The sequence below is a fragment of the Taudactylus pleione genome, unplaced genomic scaffold (assembly GCF_031769625.1).
Source record: "Taudactylus pleione unplaced genomic scaffold, aTauple2 ptg000201l, whole genome shotgun sequence".
NCBI lineage: Eukaryota > Metazoa > Chordata > Amphibia > Anura > Myobatrachidae > Taudactylus > Taudactylus pleione.
This window is the reverse complement of record NW_028284603.1, coordinates 50,483,503-50,498,031: the sequence shown is the minus strand read 5'-3', so window position 1 is coordinate 50,498,031 and position 14,529 is coordinate 50,483,503. Positions and strand designations below refer to the sequence as shown.

General features: G+C 43.8%; 1 protein-coding gene across 1 annotated transcript in view; it reads left to right on the top strand.

Moving 5' to 3' along the window:
- Nucleotides 1–14,529, top strand: part of FBLN7 (fibulin 7) — a 131,320-nt gene that overhangs the window by 80,581 nt on the left and 36,210 nt on the right. The window contains exon 2 of the mRNA XM_088477378.1: nt 4,815–4,974. Within this exon, the coding sequence (XP_088333504.1) occupies nt 4,815–4,974 (160 nt within the window). The remainder of the gene's footprint in view (nt 1–4,814; nt 4,975–14,529) is intronic.

Sequence of the window (14,529 nt, the reverse complement as noted above, 5' to 3'; positions counted from 1 at the left end):
GCTATTTCGTGGACAGGTGTGGGCTATTCCCTTGTTATTTCATTATCAAGTAAGCAGGTAAAAGGTCTGGAGTTGATTCTAGGTGTGACATTTGCATTTGGAATCAGTTGCTGTCGACTCTCAATATGAGATCCAAAGAGCTGTCACTATCAGTGAAGCATGCCATGATTAGGCTGAAAAATCAAAACAAACCCATCAGAGAGATAGCAAAAACATTAGGTGTGGCCAAATCAACTGTTTGGAACATTCTTAAAAAGAGAACACACCGGAGAGCTCAGCAACACCAAAAAGACCCGGAAGACCACGGAAGACAACTGTGGTGGATGACAGAAGAATTATTTCCCTGGTGAAGAAAAACCCCTTCACAACAGTTGGCCAAATCAAGAACACTCTCCAGGAGGTAGGTGTATATGTGTCAAAGTCAACAATCAAGAGAAGACTTCACAAGAGTGAATATAGAGGGTTCACCACAAGATGTAAACCATTGGTGAACCTCAAAAACAGGAAGACCAGATTAGAGTTTGCCAAACAACATCTAAAAAAGCCATTACAGTTCTGGAACAACATCCTATGGACAGATGAGACAAAGATCAACTTGTATCAGAGTGATGAGAAGAGAAGAGTATGAAGAAGGAAAGGAACTGCTCATGATCCAAACATACCACCTCATCAGTGAAGCATGGTGGTGGTAGTGTCATGGCGTGGGCATGTATGGCTGCCAATGGAACTGGTTCCCTTGTATTTATTGCTGATGTGACTGCTGACAAAAGCAGCAGAATGAATTCTGAAGTGTTTCGGGCAATATTATATGCTCATATTCAGCCAAATGCTTCAGAACTCATTGGACGGCGCTTCGCAGTGCAGATGGACAATGACCCGAAGCATACTGCAAAAGCAACCAAAGAGTTTTTTAAGGCTAAAAAGTGGAATGTTATGCAATGGCCAAGTCAATCCCCTGACCTGAATCCGATTGAGCATGCATTTCACTTGATGAAGACAAAACTGAAGGGAAAATGCCCCAAGAACAAGCAGGAACTGAATACATTTGCAGTAGAGGCCTGGCAGAGCATCACCAGGGATGAAACCCAGTGTCTGGTGATGTCAATGCGTTCCAGACTTCAGGCTGTAATTGCCTGCAAAGGATTTGCAACAAAGTATTAAAAAGTGAAAGTTAGATTTAGGATTGTTTAGTTTGTCCCATTACTTTTGGCCCCTTAAAAAGTGGGAGGCACATATAGAAACCGTTGTAATTCCTACACGGTTCACCTGATTTGGATGTAATTACCCTCAAATTAAATTTGAAAGTCTGCAGTTAAAGCACATCTTGTTTGTTTCATTTCAAATCCATTGTGGTGGTAAATAGAGGCCAAAATATGAAAATTCTGTCAATGTCCCAATATTTATGCACCTGACTGTATATAATACAAATTATGTCACATCTATGTAAATATAATTCATTAGAAAGTGAAATTACAGAGCTGTGTCCATTAGTACATACAGTATCACAAAGGAGTATGTAGAGACACTTGATGTGTCCACATGATCTATTTCAAACATCCCAGCATCTGACATGGGCACTAGGAAAATGTAAAGTAGCAACGCAGCTAAGACTAAACTCCTCTCATCCCAAGAGATACAGCTATTCCAGAGTAACTCACTGCTGCCAACACTGATAAAGCCCCATTCTCCAATGTAAAGATAATTAAGCATATTGAAGAATATCAATCCACAATCACAGAGTTCCTGTCAAATGAGATCATGGTAGCAAACAATAGGCAGCCCAGCTTTTCCATACAGTGGAGATGCTCTGCAAACCAGCATGCCTGCAGCCTGATGAATCCCTCTCCCTGTCAAGATGCAACGAGTTTGCAAACTTCTTTGCAGATAAATTATCCTCCATATGGGCTGGAATCCCCACAGTACCATCAAAGGAGTGCCAAATTTCCAAGCCTGCCAATGTTTTCATGGACCAGTTTTGACCCAATGGATGTAATGGACATTGCTGGAATTATCCGAATGTTCCGTCTCACCACCTGTGATCTCGACCCTGCCTCAACCAAGCTTCTAATCGGGTGTATGGACATAATTGGCCCTGCAAAAATAGTTCATGCTATTTGCAGACCAGCATTTTTCATGCACTACTAAAGGAAGCAATTTTCTAGCTGGGTATACACTGATCCATGTGTAACCAGCCAATGTGTCGGCCCAACGGGCCGACATATCGGATCCTGGGTACCACTCCGTCCTTCATTACCTGCAACGGGGCCGCTTGCGATATCGTTGGATGTGCAGCACGAACTGGCGATGTCGCAAGCGGCTGCTGGAGTGCGCATATTGGCAGTACACACCGAGCGATACGGCCGATATGTCGTTCCGATTCGGCCGGAAACCACATATCGCGCCAAAATCATTTCAGTGTGTACCCAGCTTTAGATCTCTTCTTAAAAACTTAATAACAGACCGTTATCAAACCTTTTACGTTTAGGTTATCGAGAAAGTGGTTGCAACTGAATTGGAAACACACCTGTCAGCCCATGATATTTATAACCCATTTCAGGATTCAGGAGAGGACATAGCACAGAAACAGCCCTGGTATGTGTACTTAACGATCTTCTGATGGCAAGAGGCAGAAGTGACTGTTCAATCCTACTGCATCTCTCTGCAGCATTTGATACTGTGGACAATAGGATTCTGATTGAGCGCCTTGAAAATTTCTGTGGACTGGACGGCACAGTCCTTAGCTGGTTCAAATCGTTTTTCACTGGCAGGTCCCAGAGAGTTTCATCTGGAGTATATTCTTCATTACCAGTGCCACTGCCATGCGGTGTTCCACAGGGTTCTATACTATTTCTCATGCTTCTTGCAGTATACATGCTACCACTGGGTGAAATAATCAGATGTCATGGCCTGGTTTACCACTACTATGCAGATGATACACAACTGTACCTGTCCGTTGTTCTAGGTACTGAGAACCCAATAATAACCTTAAATGAATATCTAGCTGAGCTCCAGGAGTGGATGAGTGCCAGTTGGCTGCACCTGAATACTGATAAACCAGAGGTCCTTATGATAGGAGCTCACCATCAAAGGACAAGACTACAGCATAGCCAACCAACAGGACTTACGCTTGGGGGTTCAGAATTTCAAAACATGGAATATGTGAGGAATCTTGTTGTTGTCCTGGATGGTGGCTTGACACTTTGACATCAGTTATCAGCCACAATCAAATACTCATTCCTTTATCTGAGGAACATAGCCAGAATCAAGCACTTAATTCCCACAAAAGGTCTGATTAAAGTCATACATGTATTCGTATCATCAAACATATGCTACTGCAATGTCCTCTACCTGGGTCTCCCAACAAAATATTGGCACCATTTGCAGCTGATACAAAATGCAACTGCCAGGGTATTAACTAATCAGCCTCATTCCAGCCACATAAAACCCATTCTCTACTCCCTTCACTGGCTGCCGGTAAGATGGAGAATCTGTTTCAAGATTGGGTTACTGACTTTCAGAGCTCTACATAACCAGGGCCCAATGTACCTGAAGCAGCTTCTGATTCCTTACTGGCCCACTCGATTACTGCGATCTGTAAATAAAGGACTATTAGCAGTGCCTAGAATCTCTCTGAATTCGTCCCTGGGGTGACAAGAAGGACACTTGTATCGGAATCTTAGGGACCTGTCCACTCAGGAGCTCCCAGAGTCCAGTCCATCTGCACTCTGGACCATAATGTTCTGATCGCTGCCTCCTGCCTGTGCTGCTGCAGTATGCAGCAGGGCGCAGGTATGAAGAGGATAGTACAGCATGTGTGATGTCATGATGTTGCACCGCTGAAGGTCAGTGGAGCCACGACAAAGAGCAGACAGAGAAAGTGTGGGCTGTATCTACAGACCCACAATTGGGGAGGGGAAGCTGGGGCTTGAGCCAAACAGAAACTCACTGGGGAGATGAGGCAGGAGTTGGACACACACTGAGGGCCTGATTCAGAGCCGGACGCTCTGACCAGAACGCTCGCTCTGAATCAGGGCCCTCCTACCTCAACTTGGAGCGGCCTCTTGGACGCTCGCATAGCTGTGGGTTACCACCCACAGCTTATGCGAGCGTCCATGATGATGGTCGCGATGATCAAGACCATCGTGACCATCGGGCTTGCGACAAGACCCTGCGGTGGGGTCTCGCTGCCGCAAGCCCTGGAGTGATTTTGGCTCTATCAGAGCCAAAATCACTCCCACTGACATCACTACTGATGTCAGTGGTGCCGGACCCAGACGGTAGGCGTTCCCATGGGAACTCCTCCGTCTGGAAGCCACGCCCCCGGCACGCCCACCAAAGGGGGCGTGCTGTCAGTCACCATCGACAGTACGCCCCCTTTGGTGCGAGACCCCGTCGCTCGCCGGGTCTCGCGCATGCGCACGACGGAGCTCCCTCCGACGTGCGCATGCGCATTAGGGCACCATCGACCCGCTTGCGAGCGGGTCTGAATTACGCCCTGAGAGTGGGGATACAAGTAGCGATGACACTGGAGAGATACAGTGGGATTGCGTGTACAGGGCCCCAAGATTTCTGTTGCTGGCCCTGACTATGGCAGCCATATTTGGAATGATTTAATGAGCAAAGCAAAATCATGTTGCATGTTGAAGTTTATCAGATATAATTTAATGTGAAATGGTGTTTTAAGTAAAATTCATAAACAAGTAATGTGATATAGTAATGCATAATGCTGCAACAAATAAAAGTGATATGGTAACAATGTATTCTATTATAACATCTGTGTTTCTTTGTTGTTGTTTGTTTGTTTTATCTCATAGAACTGTCTCAACAAACAGCAGCTCCTGGCTGCAATTCGGCAAATGCAGCAGTTCTTAAAGGGTCAAGAAACACGATTTGCAGAAGGAGTCCGTATTATGAAAAGCAGACTCAATACACTGCAGAACTCTGTCAGCAAAGGCAGCCCAGATCCACAGCCAGGTTAGTGTCATAATAATTATAATTATATATATATATATTAGAGATGTGCGCTGACCCCTGTGTTTTGGCTTTGGACCTGTATCTCCTTCGTGTTTTAGATCTAGATTTGGTTTTGCAAAAACTGCCCGTGCGTGTTTTGGATCTGTATTTTTTTCTAAAAAAAATCATAAAAACAGCTGAAATCACATAATTTGGGCCTGTTTTCATTCTTACTATTTTATTAACCTCAATAACATTTATTTCCAGTCATTTCCAGTCAATTTTGACCACCTCACAGCTCACAATATTGATTTCATCCAGTTTAGGCCAAAAGCTAGCTGGCTAACTAAGCTAAGCAACTGCAGTGGGCGTCACAAACATGTGGCAGTTCAGCTTCCAAAATGGCACATCTATGAAACACAGTGGCACTGCAGTGGCAGACAGGATAGCAGTTTTATAAACTATATGACCCCAAAGAAAACCAAGAATGTTTTCATTAATCAAGAACTAGATCAGAGGCCCAAGGGAGTTGGAGTATGGTTATGGAGTACTTGAAGACAGGGAAAGGATGGAAGGATTGTTTAGTTTGTACATTTATTTATTTTTTTTATGCTGAAGAAAATTTATGATGGAAGATCAATGCAGGATCAAGTTCTTCAATTCCTGAAAGACATCTTTGATCTGGAGGAGGTTCAGTACTCGAATGTGGACAGTTTGTCAGAAGATATTATGCAGTGTCTGCACCATTGCACAGAAATTCTTAGGGCATATATGGGAGCAGGCTCACTGAAGCCCACTTGTGTCCAAACCTATGTGAACCAACCACCTAAAACTTGATCACCTGAGTGACATCTGCAATGCACCTGTCACTAACACACAGTGAGGGCAGCCATTTTGTGCCACATCCTCATTGAATATTGATTCAGCCCATATATGCTGTATATTTTTTACATATAATCAAAATGCAGTGGCCTTGCTTCTGGAGATTGTCAGGCTTGATATTGCACATGTACAGATACACAAGCTGATGGAGAAGAGGCAGCAGTGTATAGGACTTGAGGATAGAGCTCAGGTACTGGGACCTGGTGATGACCAAAACTATGGAGAAACATAAGGAGGATGTACTCAGAGGCTGACAGGACTCAGGAGGTAGCACTAGATACGGGGAACTGAAAACTATTTAAGATTAGGGAGTTGACTAATACCCTAGCCAAGGGCACAGAGTCTAAACACACCAGCAGTTTTCGCCAGGGAACCCCGCAAGAGGATATGGATTTCATTGCATCTCATGCGCAGGTCGAGGTCCCCTGGAAGGGTCTTCCTATGACTCAAACTAGAGCCCTCCGAAGGTACTGAGGGAAAGCCCCCAGGACCACGGGCTTAATAATGCAGAAGGATTGCAATAGCCAACGTCATTGATCCAATGTTTCCAGTTGCAGCTGGTGATGTTGAAACCGATGGTTCTGGTTTATAGCTGATGAGTATGGAACTAATGGTTATGGATACAGCCGATGAATGTGGTACCAATGGTTCTGTATATAGCTAATGAATGTGTAACCGCTGGTACTAGATATAGCTGATGAATGTGGAACCGGAAAGTTGATAATTGGATAGGTACCAATGAGGTTAGACTTGAGTAGGTACCACTAGGCTGAATATTGGATAGGGACCGATGGTACTGGGATCAGGTGGGAACTAATGATACTGGTATCAGATAGGGATCGATGGTACAAGTATTTCTGCAATAATAGCAAGGAGAAGTCTGGAACCTAGTAATGCAGCACAGAAGTGAGACGTGTTGTACAAGGCACTGACTGCTAGTCAGTGCAGTCCTATTATCCCCCCCCAGGTCTGCACAGGTTGGCTCAGAGGATTAGGTGTCCACTGCGATGTGTACGATTGGATGAAGGACACTCCACACTGAATGGAGCACAGAGTCACATGATCGCCGCCAGCCCATGGACTTGAGGATTTGCTGAGGAAAGCAGTCTGTAGGTCTCTGGCTGAACTACAACTCCCATCCGTGCTGTTTGCTGGGCTTGCTGGAAGTTGTTTGTCAACGGGTGGAGTGCCTCAGGTTACCTCAGCCTGCTTTATGCACAATATGTACCATGTAAATATGTATTGTAACATGGGGTATTGAAATGAGGACTCCAGATAAGCTAGGTACTTGGTAAAGCAGTGTCTTTTTAAGGGTAGCAGACACTGCACCTTAGAATACGTGAGGTTAGGCCTAGACACACACAGGCACATAACAGAAAATAAACAAACAACATAAAAGTAAATGTCTCAGTACTCCTTGTGCTAATGTCTGTGGATCATCCAGGTCCTGGCATGCTAATGCTAACCACCAACCCCAGCCTATTGCCTGGCTAGCTTGTCCAGCATCAGGAGCCAGTAGCTTCAGGTGTGTGGGAGTTTTAAACCCTTCCTGTGCTCCAGTGATCATTCCAGCTGGGTCTGTGTAAATGTGAAAACCTGGAATTCCAGACCTCCACTGCTAATGCAGAATGCACAGGTTTCACTCCACCCTCTCTTTGAAGGAGCTGATTCCACCAGAATGTGGGCAATTCAGGTAAGAGACAAACCCTCTCACGACAGTATGTATGTGACCAAAACACACGACTAATATTTGAATTATAGGTATTTGCACTTTATTGCACACATCCTGGAAGGATTAAGCCTCTAATGAAGCTGTTTTATACAGAGAAACACGTTAGACGGACCTCACTTGCTACCTTTGGATTAAGACTCGGCACCCTTTTACTGGACATAATATCACACCATTGTCCCCCGATCATCCAGCCGGACCCCGGTTACATCTCCTAACAGGATTATAGGATCTCCCGCTACATCACGCACCAAGCTGCTCAGTGGCCGAGCTGTTACCATCGCCGGGAGATACCACCTGTTCACACTACACTCCAATATCCATGGGACATGGATTGCCACTAAAACCCACCTACAAGATTGCAGAATTCCCCCTGAAACTCTGCACAAGTTGCCCAGCTGTTGAGCTGACATCCCCATGGGGAGAAATTAAAATACATCCATCACCAAGTGGTATATGGATCATTAATTACACCATCCTGCAGGTTAGGTAACTTTGAAATTATACAGTAACGTGCCTGAGAATTCTCACATTTTCCCATTTGGGACTTACCAATTTAGTAAATTTTTTCATATGTTGATTTATTATTGATATATTGATTTTTTAACTGTTTATTGTCTGCATCAATCCCAGAATATATATTTTTTCATATTATAAGATCTATCTATTCATGATTACCATGGACAATCTATACTTTTTTAATATGTAATATTGATTTCATTTTAACCTTATTAAATATATGCTTCTTATACATCTGCCTCATGATAAGTTAACCAAAGGTGATTCCCTATACACACTGTCCATCCATTCTCTGCACACAAATCTGATTTAGTTTGCGCTATCACCATTTTTTTTCCTTTGATATATTTGCCAAATGACCATTGTGTTATTGATAGCAGCAGCCTATTTCCAGCTTATCTAAATTTCATAGATTCAACAAACATTACCTGTCTACGACACAATATAGGTTACTTTCTAACGCGGTCACTTTGTTATTTTATTTGAGGAAGTTGCTATGTGCTGCTGCTCATATTTCTGGTCTCTCGCATAACACCCACAATCTACATTATCCAGTTATTCCGCCTAGAGTCACCTACATACGAAGGAGGAAGACATTTATTGACCTGAACCATTATTTATAACAGCCTATCAATTCACCACGGCCCATGTTTTGCCCACCCCATTAACTTGGTGGTTCAGAAATTTTTGCATACAGGAGATGCTGTCTGTGGTCATAAAAATTTCTGGACATTTTTGGGATTCATCAACATTTTTGGGATTCATCAAATGCATGTAGAAGATTTCAGCGGCTGTGGCAGTGCAACTTCCAACAAGGCACATCTAGGAAAGAAGAGTGGCACTGCAGTGGGAGACAGGATGGCAGTTTAATAAACTATAAAAACTGTTGGTCATCCACGCAAAAAAACAGTCAGCAATGTCCCAAATAGTGCATAATGCAAAGAAAAGAGGTACAAGATGGAATTGTCCTTATGTTGTATATATGAAACAGGACATTCACAGTTTAACAAACCAATAACTTCAGGCTGAAATTATTGGTTTGTTGGACCCCCACAAAACAAGCTACCAATGCGCAGTGGACATTGGTGGCAATGATCCCATACACAAAATGGCTTCCACCACCCTCATGTTGTATATATTAAACAGGACATGTGCAGTTTAACAAACCGATCACTTCACCGACAGGGACTGTCAATTGTGGCTGAATCAATTGGTTTGTTTGGGCACCCTCAAAACAAACTACCAATGGGCAGCTGACATTGCTGGCAATGATCTCTATGTGCACAAATTGGCTCTACAGAGGCAAGATGTTGACGCCATCATCATCCAATTCCTCACCCTCATCAGTGTGTACATCATCTTCACTCAATATTAATTTGTCCACGCTGGAATCCACCAGTACAAGTGCCTTTGTATTTTTTGGACGTAATTGACGGTAAAGGTCTTCCTTAATGGAATTTTTAGTTCATTTTGATGAACATTATCTTTTCCACATTTTGAGAAAGTAGCCTCCTACGCCGATCGCTGACAAGGTTCCTGACTGCGCTGAAGACTCTTTCTGAGTACACACTGGAGGGTGGGCAGCTCAAGTAGAGCAAAGCCAGTTTGTGCAAGAGCCTCCAAATTGCCTTTTATTCCTGCCAGTAGCCAAACGGACTGTCTGACTGTCCTATTTGGATGCTATCATTAAAATAGTCTTCAACCATTCTTTGAATGGTGACCGTATTAGATGGAGTCACGGTAGAGGTCTCATTAATTGTAGGCAATTCTTTTAGACCCGACCAGATTTAAAAATTTGGTTGTGTTGACTAATCTGCATCACCAGTGGGTCTTTTGGGAAAGTTTAGTTTTTTCCTGGCAGCTGCACTTGCTGGAGAAACAGAAGGTGGAGCTATCGCTGCATCACGAGGAGCTTGAGCTGACAATTTGCATACCAACAGCTCTTTGCATCTCTTCAGATCTGTGTCCACTGGGAAGACATACATGACGTATGACTTAAAACTAAGATCAAGCACGGTAGCCAAAATATATTGATCCGATTGGAAGATCCTGACAACCCTTGGATCCTGGTGAAGCATATAAAGGACTAGATCTACAAGTCCAACATACTTAATGGAATCGCTTTGTTTCAGCTCCAACTTCAGTTTCTCAAGCTGCTTTTCCAACAGTCTAATTAGGGGAATTACCTGACTAAAGCTGGAAGTGTCTGAATTCACTTCACAGCACCTTGCACAACATGGAAAGTATTCTCACTGAGATTGAGTAAGGTACATTTCCCCCTCCTCTTCCTATGTTATAGGTTACTTTGGATGGCTTTTTGCTGTTCATCCATCCGCTGAAGCATATAAAGGGTGTTGGAATTCACCCAGCTGTAATGCTCTCACAATGTTGGTGGCATTGTCAGAAATGAGAAATTCTGAGGAGAGTCCATGTAGGGTAAGCCATTTTGCAATGACTTCTCTGAGTTTTTCTAAGAGGTTGTCAGCATTATGCCTCTTAGTGAAACGATGATACACAGAGTAGCCTGCCTCTGAATGAGCTGCTGTTTCTTAGATGCTGCTGTTGGTGCAGCTGAAGGCAATACACTCACCCAGTGGGCTGTTACAGCAATTTAATCTTGTGTTTGCCCTGCTACGCTTGTCCATATATCTGTGGTTAAGTGGATAGTGGGTACAATAGCATTTTGGAGGACCTTTTGTCCCTGTACAGGCTGGAAATTGCTATTCTAGTGAAGTGGAATCTAGTTGGGATTTGGTAGTGGGGACACAGGACCTCAATTAACTGTCTAAAACCCACTGCATTAATGGCGGATATTTCACGCACATCTAATACCAGCATAGATGTTATGGCGTCAGTGATCTGCTGTGTAACTGGGTGACTGCTGTCATACTTGCTCCCCCTTGCAAAGGATTGTTTAACATACAATTGTTTTTTTAAACTACTACTAGTAGTCTTCCTGGTCCCCTTCTGGAATAAAGATCCACTCCCAGCAGCAGCAGGTGTAGCGCTCAAGGATTCTTCTGAGGAATCCTGGATAGGGAAGGACTCTATTAGCCTTATCAAATTGGATGCAGGTCTACTTCTGATCATGATTGAGGATATTGTTGATGAAAATGTTGGTGGTGGAGATGGCAGGTGCTTGGATCTAGCAGAGAGAAGGGAGCTAGCTGATGCTGGACTGTTTGTTGTTACTATTTTAGCCAAAGTTTCTGAATTTGGAAAAAACTTTTGATGAATGCGCTGCAGATGATGTAACTGGGAGGAGGTTCCTAGATGGTTAAGGTCCCTACCTCTACTTAATCTAGCTTTACAAACGCTACAGATGGCTTGACAATTGATGTCTGGATTTGGATAGAAATCATTCCAAACAAAAGATGTGGATTTGTTGTGTTAAGCCCATGCATGACAATGGGCTTGGGCAACAACTGTTTCCACTGGTGCCTGATTTACACAAACAACATCCTCATCAACATCCTTATTAGCGTCAGCTACACAAATATCCTTCTCATCCTGGTGCAGCATCCTCAATTTCTATGTCAGCATGTTGACTTGTGCTGATCATCCCCACATTTGCAGAGAGCGCACAAATGGTGGAAGAAGGCTCCTCTTTGAGTACAAGTACTGGAAAGGTCAGGCTCACACTTTGCACCCACGGACACACTTAGACTATCCTAAGTGATTTGTGAATTTTCTGAGCACACAGTTGGTTCCTGTGCCTTAGTGATTTTCATTTTTTGACACCTCTTCTAGAGTCAGAAGGGCTTACATTGTCATAATAAGAGGCAAAAGAACATGTCTCACTGACAGTTGCAGAACCACCCACTCATAAATAAAGTTCAAGACCTTAGCATATTGCCAATTTTATGTTTTTCTCCAGCCAACTTTTATGTTTTTTCTTTACCACTGTAAAATATTGGTTCTTTAATTTTAGGTGCCCTGGCTTAAACCCTCTATGCCTGTTGGCATTGGCTTTACATGATGTTGAAGGACTAATGTCATCATGACTGGTGGCAGCAGCTGCATCAAAAGTCTTTGTATTTTGCTCCTGCTCTTCTCTTCTCTTCTCAACTGATCGTTATCCATTTTTCATTTTGTAGCTCAGCTCACACTGCGGGGTTTCAAAGGGATTTGTTATTTGTGAGCAAACTCACTGTGGTACAGCATACAGAACAGTAAAAGTAACAACAGAACCAAACATATTTTTTAAACTTTATTTATACTTTTTTTTTTTTTCAACTGACACTGCTTGGAGTCGCACCCATTATAAATATGTCCCTAATAGTCTGGCTTTGGATGAAGACAATGGAGCTCATTCAGACCTGCTTGCAAGATGTGGTCGCTCGCTGCCGAAAAGGGGCCGGATATTCAAATTCCTCAATCGCACTGTGTGGCGTAAGGACACCCTCCATGTCTTAGTGAGCTACGGCAGTGAGCGCTCGCTAGTGTATAGAGATGCCCCCTTTCCCCTCGCAACACACGTCATCTCCTGGATTTGTTTGTTTAATCGGTAACATCGAGAGTCATCGGAGCTGCTCGCAGCCCTTGAGGTTGCCTTTCCCCGCCGCAAGCAGTGCGATCAGTGCTGGCTGAAATACATGCAGGTGACGTGTACAATGACATGACTTTGTTAATTATGCACACCCATTAAACAGCGTTTTGTTGTCCTGACACGCCTGCGTTCGCAACACCACTCCCCCGTTTACAAGCACCTTCCCCTGTTACCACCCACAAACGGTACTATCTGTCACTCAAAGTAGTGACCTGATAGTGGCTTATGAGCAACCAAAATCCGATCGCAAACACTGGCTTGCGCACGTGCACTGCGAATTATATGCATACGCAGCCGGGCGAAAATCGCTCACAGCGAGCGGGCGCAACTTAGCGAGCGGGTCTGAATCAGGTCCAATGTGTGCAAGGACCTATGAATTGTCTCATCATTGCTGTATTGTCAGTAGTAGTGAGATTTTTCCCTTCTCTCCCCTTTTCTGTCTCTTTAAACATAAGGAGGTGCAAGTGATGGATGCAAACCGTATTCTAATGTGCTGATACCCCATTGTGACAGTGCCAAATATGCCTTCAGATCAGTGGCGTATCTATAATGGGTGCAGTGTGTGCGGGGCACACCGGCCCCCGGGTCCAGGGAGGCCCCGCACTGCACACACTGCACCCATATATTTTTAAAACTTACCTGTCCGAGGTCACTGGCGGCCATTTTCCGGTGTTCTGCGCATGCGCAGTAGACTCCCGGCACACTCTAGTGCCCGGAGTCTACTAATGCTCCGTTGGCTGGCCAGCCGTGTCAGTTGGCTGCCAGCCACCAGGGAGACAGGAGGGGGCCCCGCACGAGGAGTGCACACGGGCCCCCTCCTCTCCTAAAACGCCCCTGCTTCAGATGGTGGTACAAGTTGACTCTCCCATATCCAAAATGCTTGGGACCAGGAGTATTTTGGTTATCGGAATATTCCGTATTTTGGAATATTTGCATAACATAATGAAATAACTTGGGAATGGACTCAATAATTTTGTGACTCAAACAAAGTTTGTGTACATACATGAAATTTATTTATGTTTCATATACACCTTATACACAAAGCTTGAAGGTGATTTTATACAATGTTTTTTATAATTTTGTGCTTTAAACAAAGTTTTTGTACATTAACTCACCAAAAAACAAAGGTTTTACTATCTCAGTCAGTCATGCTTAAAAAATTCCGTATTTCAGAATATTTGGATAGGGGAGACTCAACCTGTACAGGGGAAAAATCCTCACTGACTCCAGAAATGGCATTCTGATAACTTATTATAGCTACAGATACCATTTCTTGTAAGAAAGGCTGACAATATCATTTGTATTTCTCTTTTGTGAATATGCTATCACCACCACATTTGGTAAAGTCTTTTACAATGTTACCACCCATTCACTAAAGAACCCTTATGGTAAAACCATTTCGCAACTAATGACCTCTTATCTCCTTGTTATGAAAAGCTAATTAGACAAAATGTGTATTTATTTTGGATATACTTAATCATATTAGTTAGGTCATCTCTAAAGGTGGGTACACACCTTGCAATATATCTGCAGATGATGGTCGTTCATACACACTGAAGGGCCATCATCTGCATGCTGCAGCAGTTCCGGCCAGGCTGGAGGCGGGTAGGGGCCCGGGCTGGAGGTGGGTCTCCCCACGGCTGCCGCTGTGTGTGTACAGGCAGTCTGCAGACTGTACACACCTGCCGATGAACAGATATGTCTGCAGACATATCTGTCCATCGCCTGTGCAGCACAGCCGATGCGATATGTCTGTGAACGGCGGCGTTCACAGACATGTCGCCTGTACACACTGGCTGACGGGGGATATATTGGCTGATCAATTGATTGGCCAATATATCGGCCAGTGTTTACCCACCATAAGGCACACCAGTTTTTCTTGTATCCCTTCTATTTC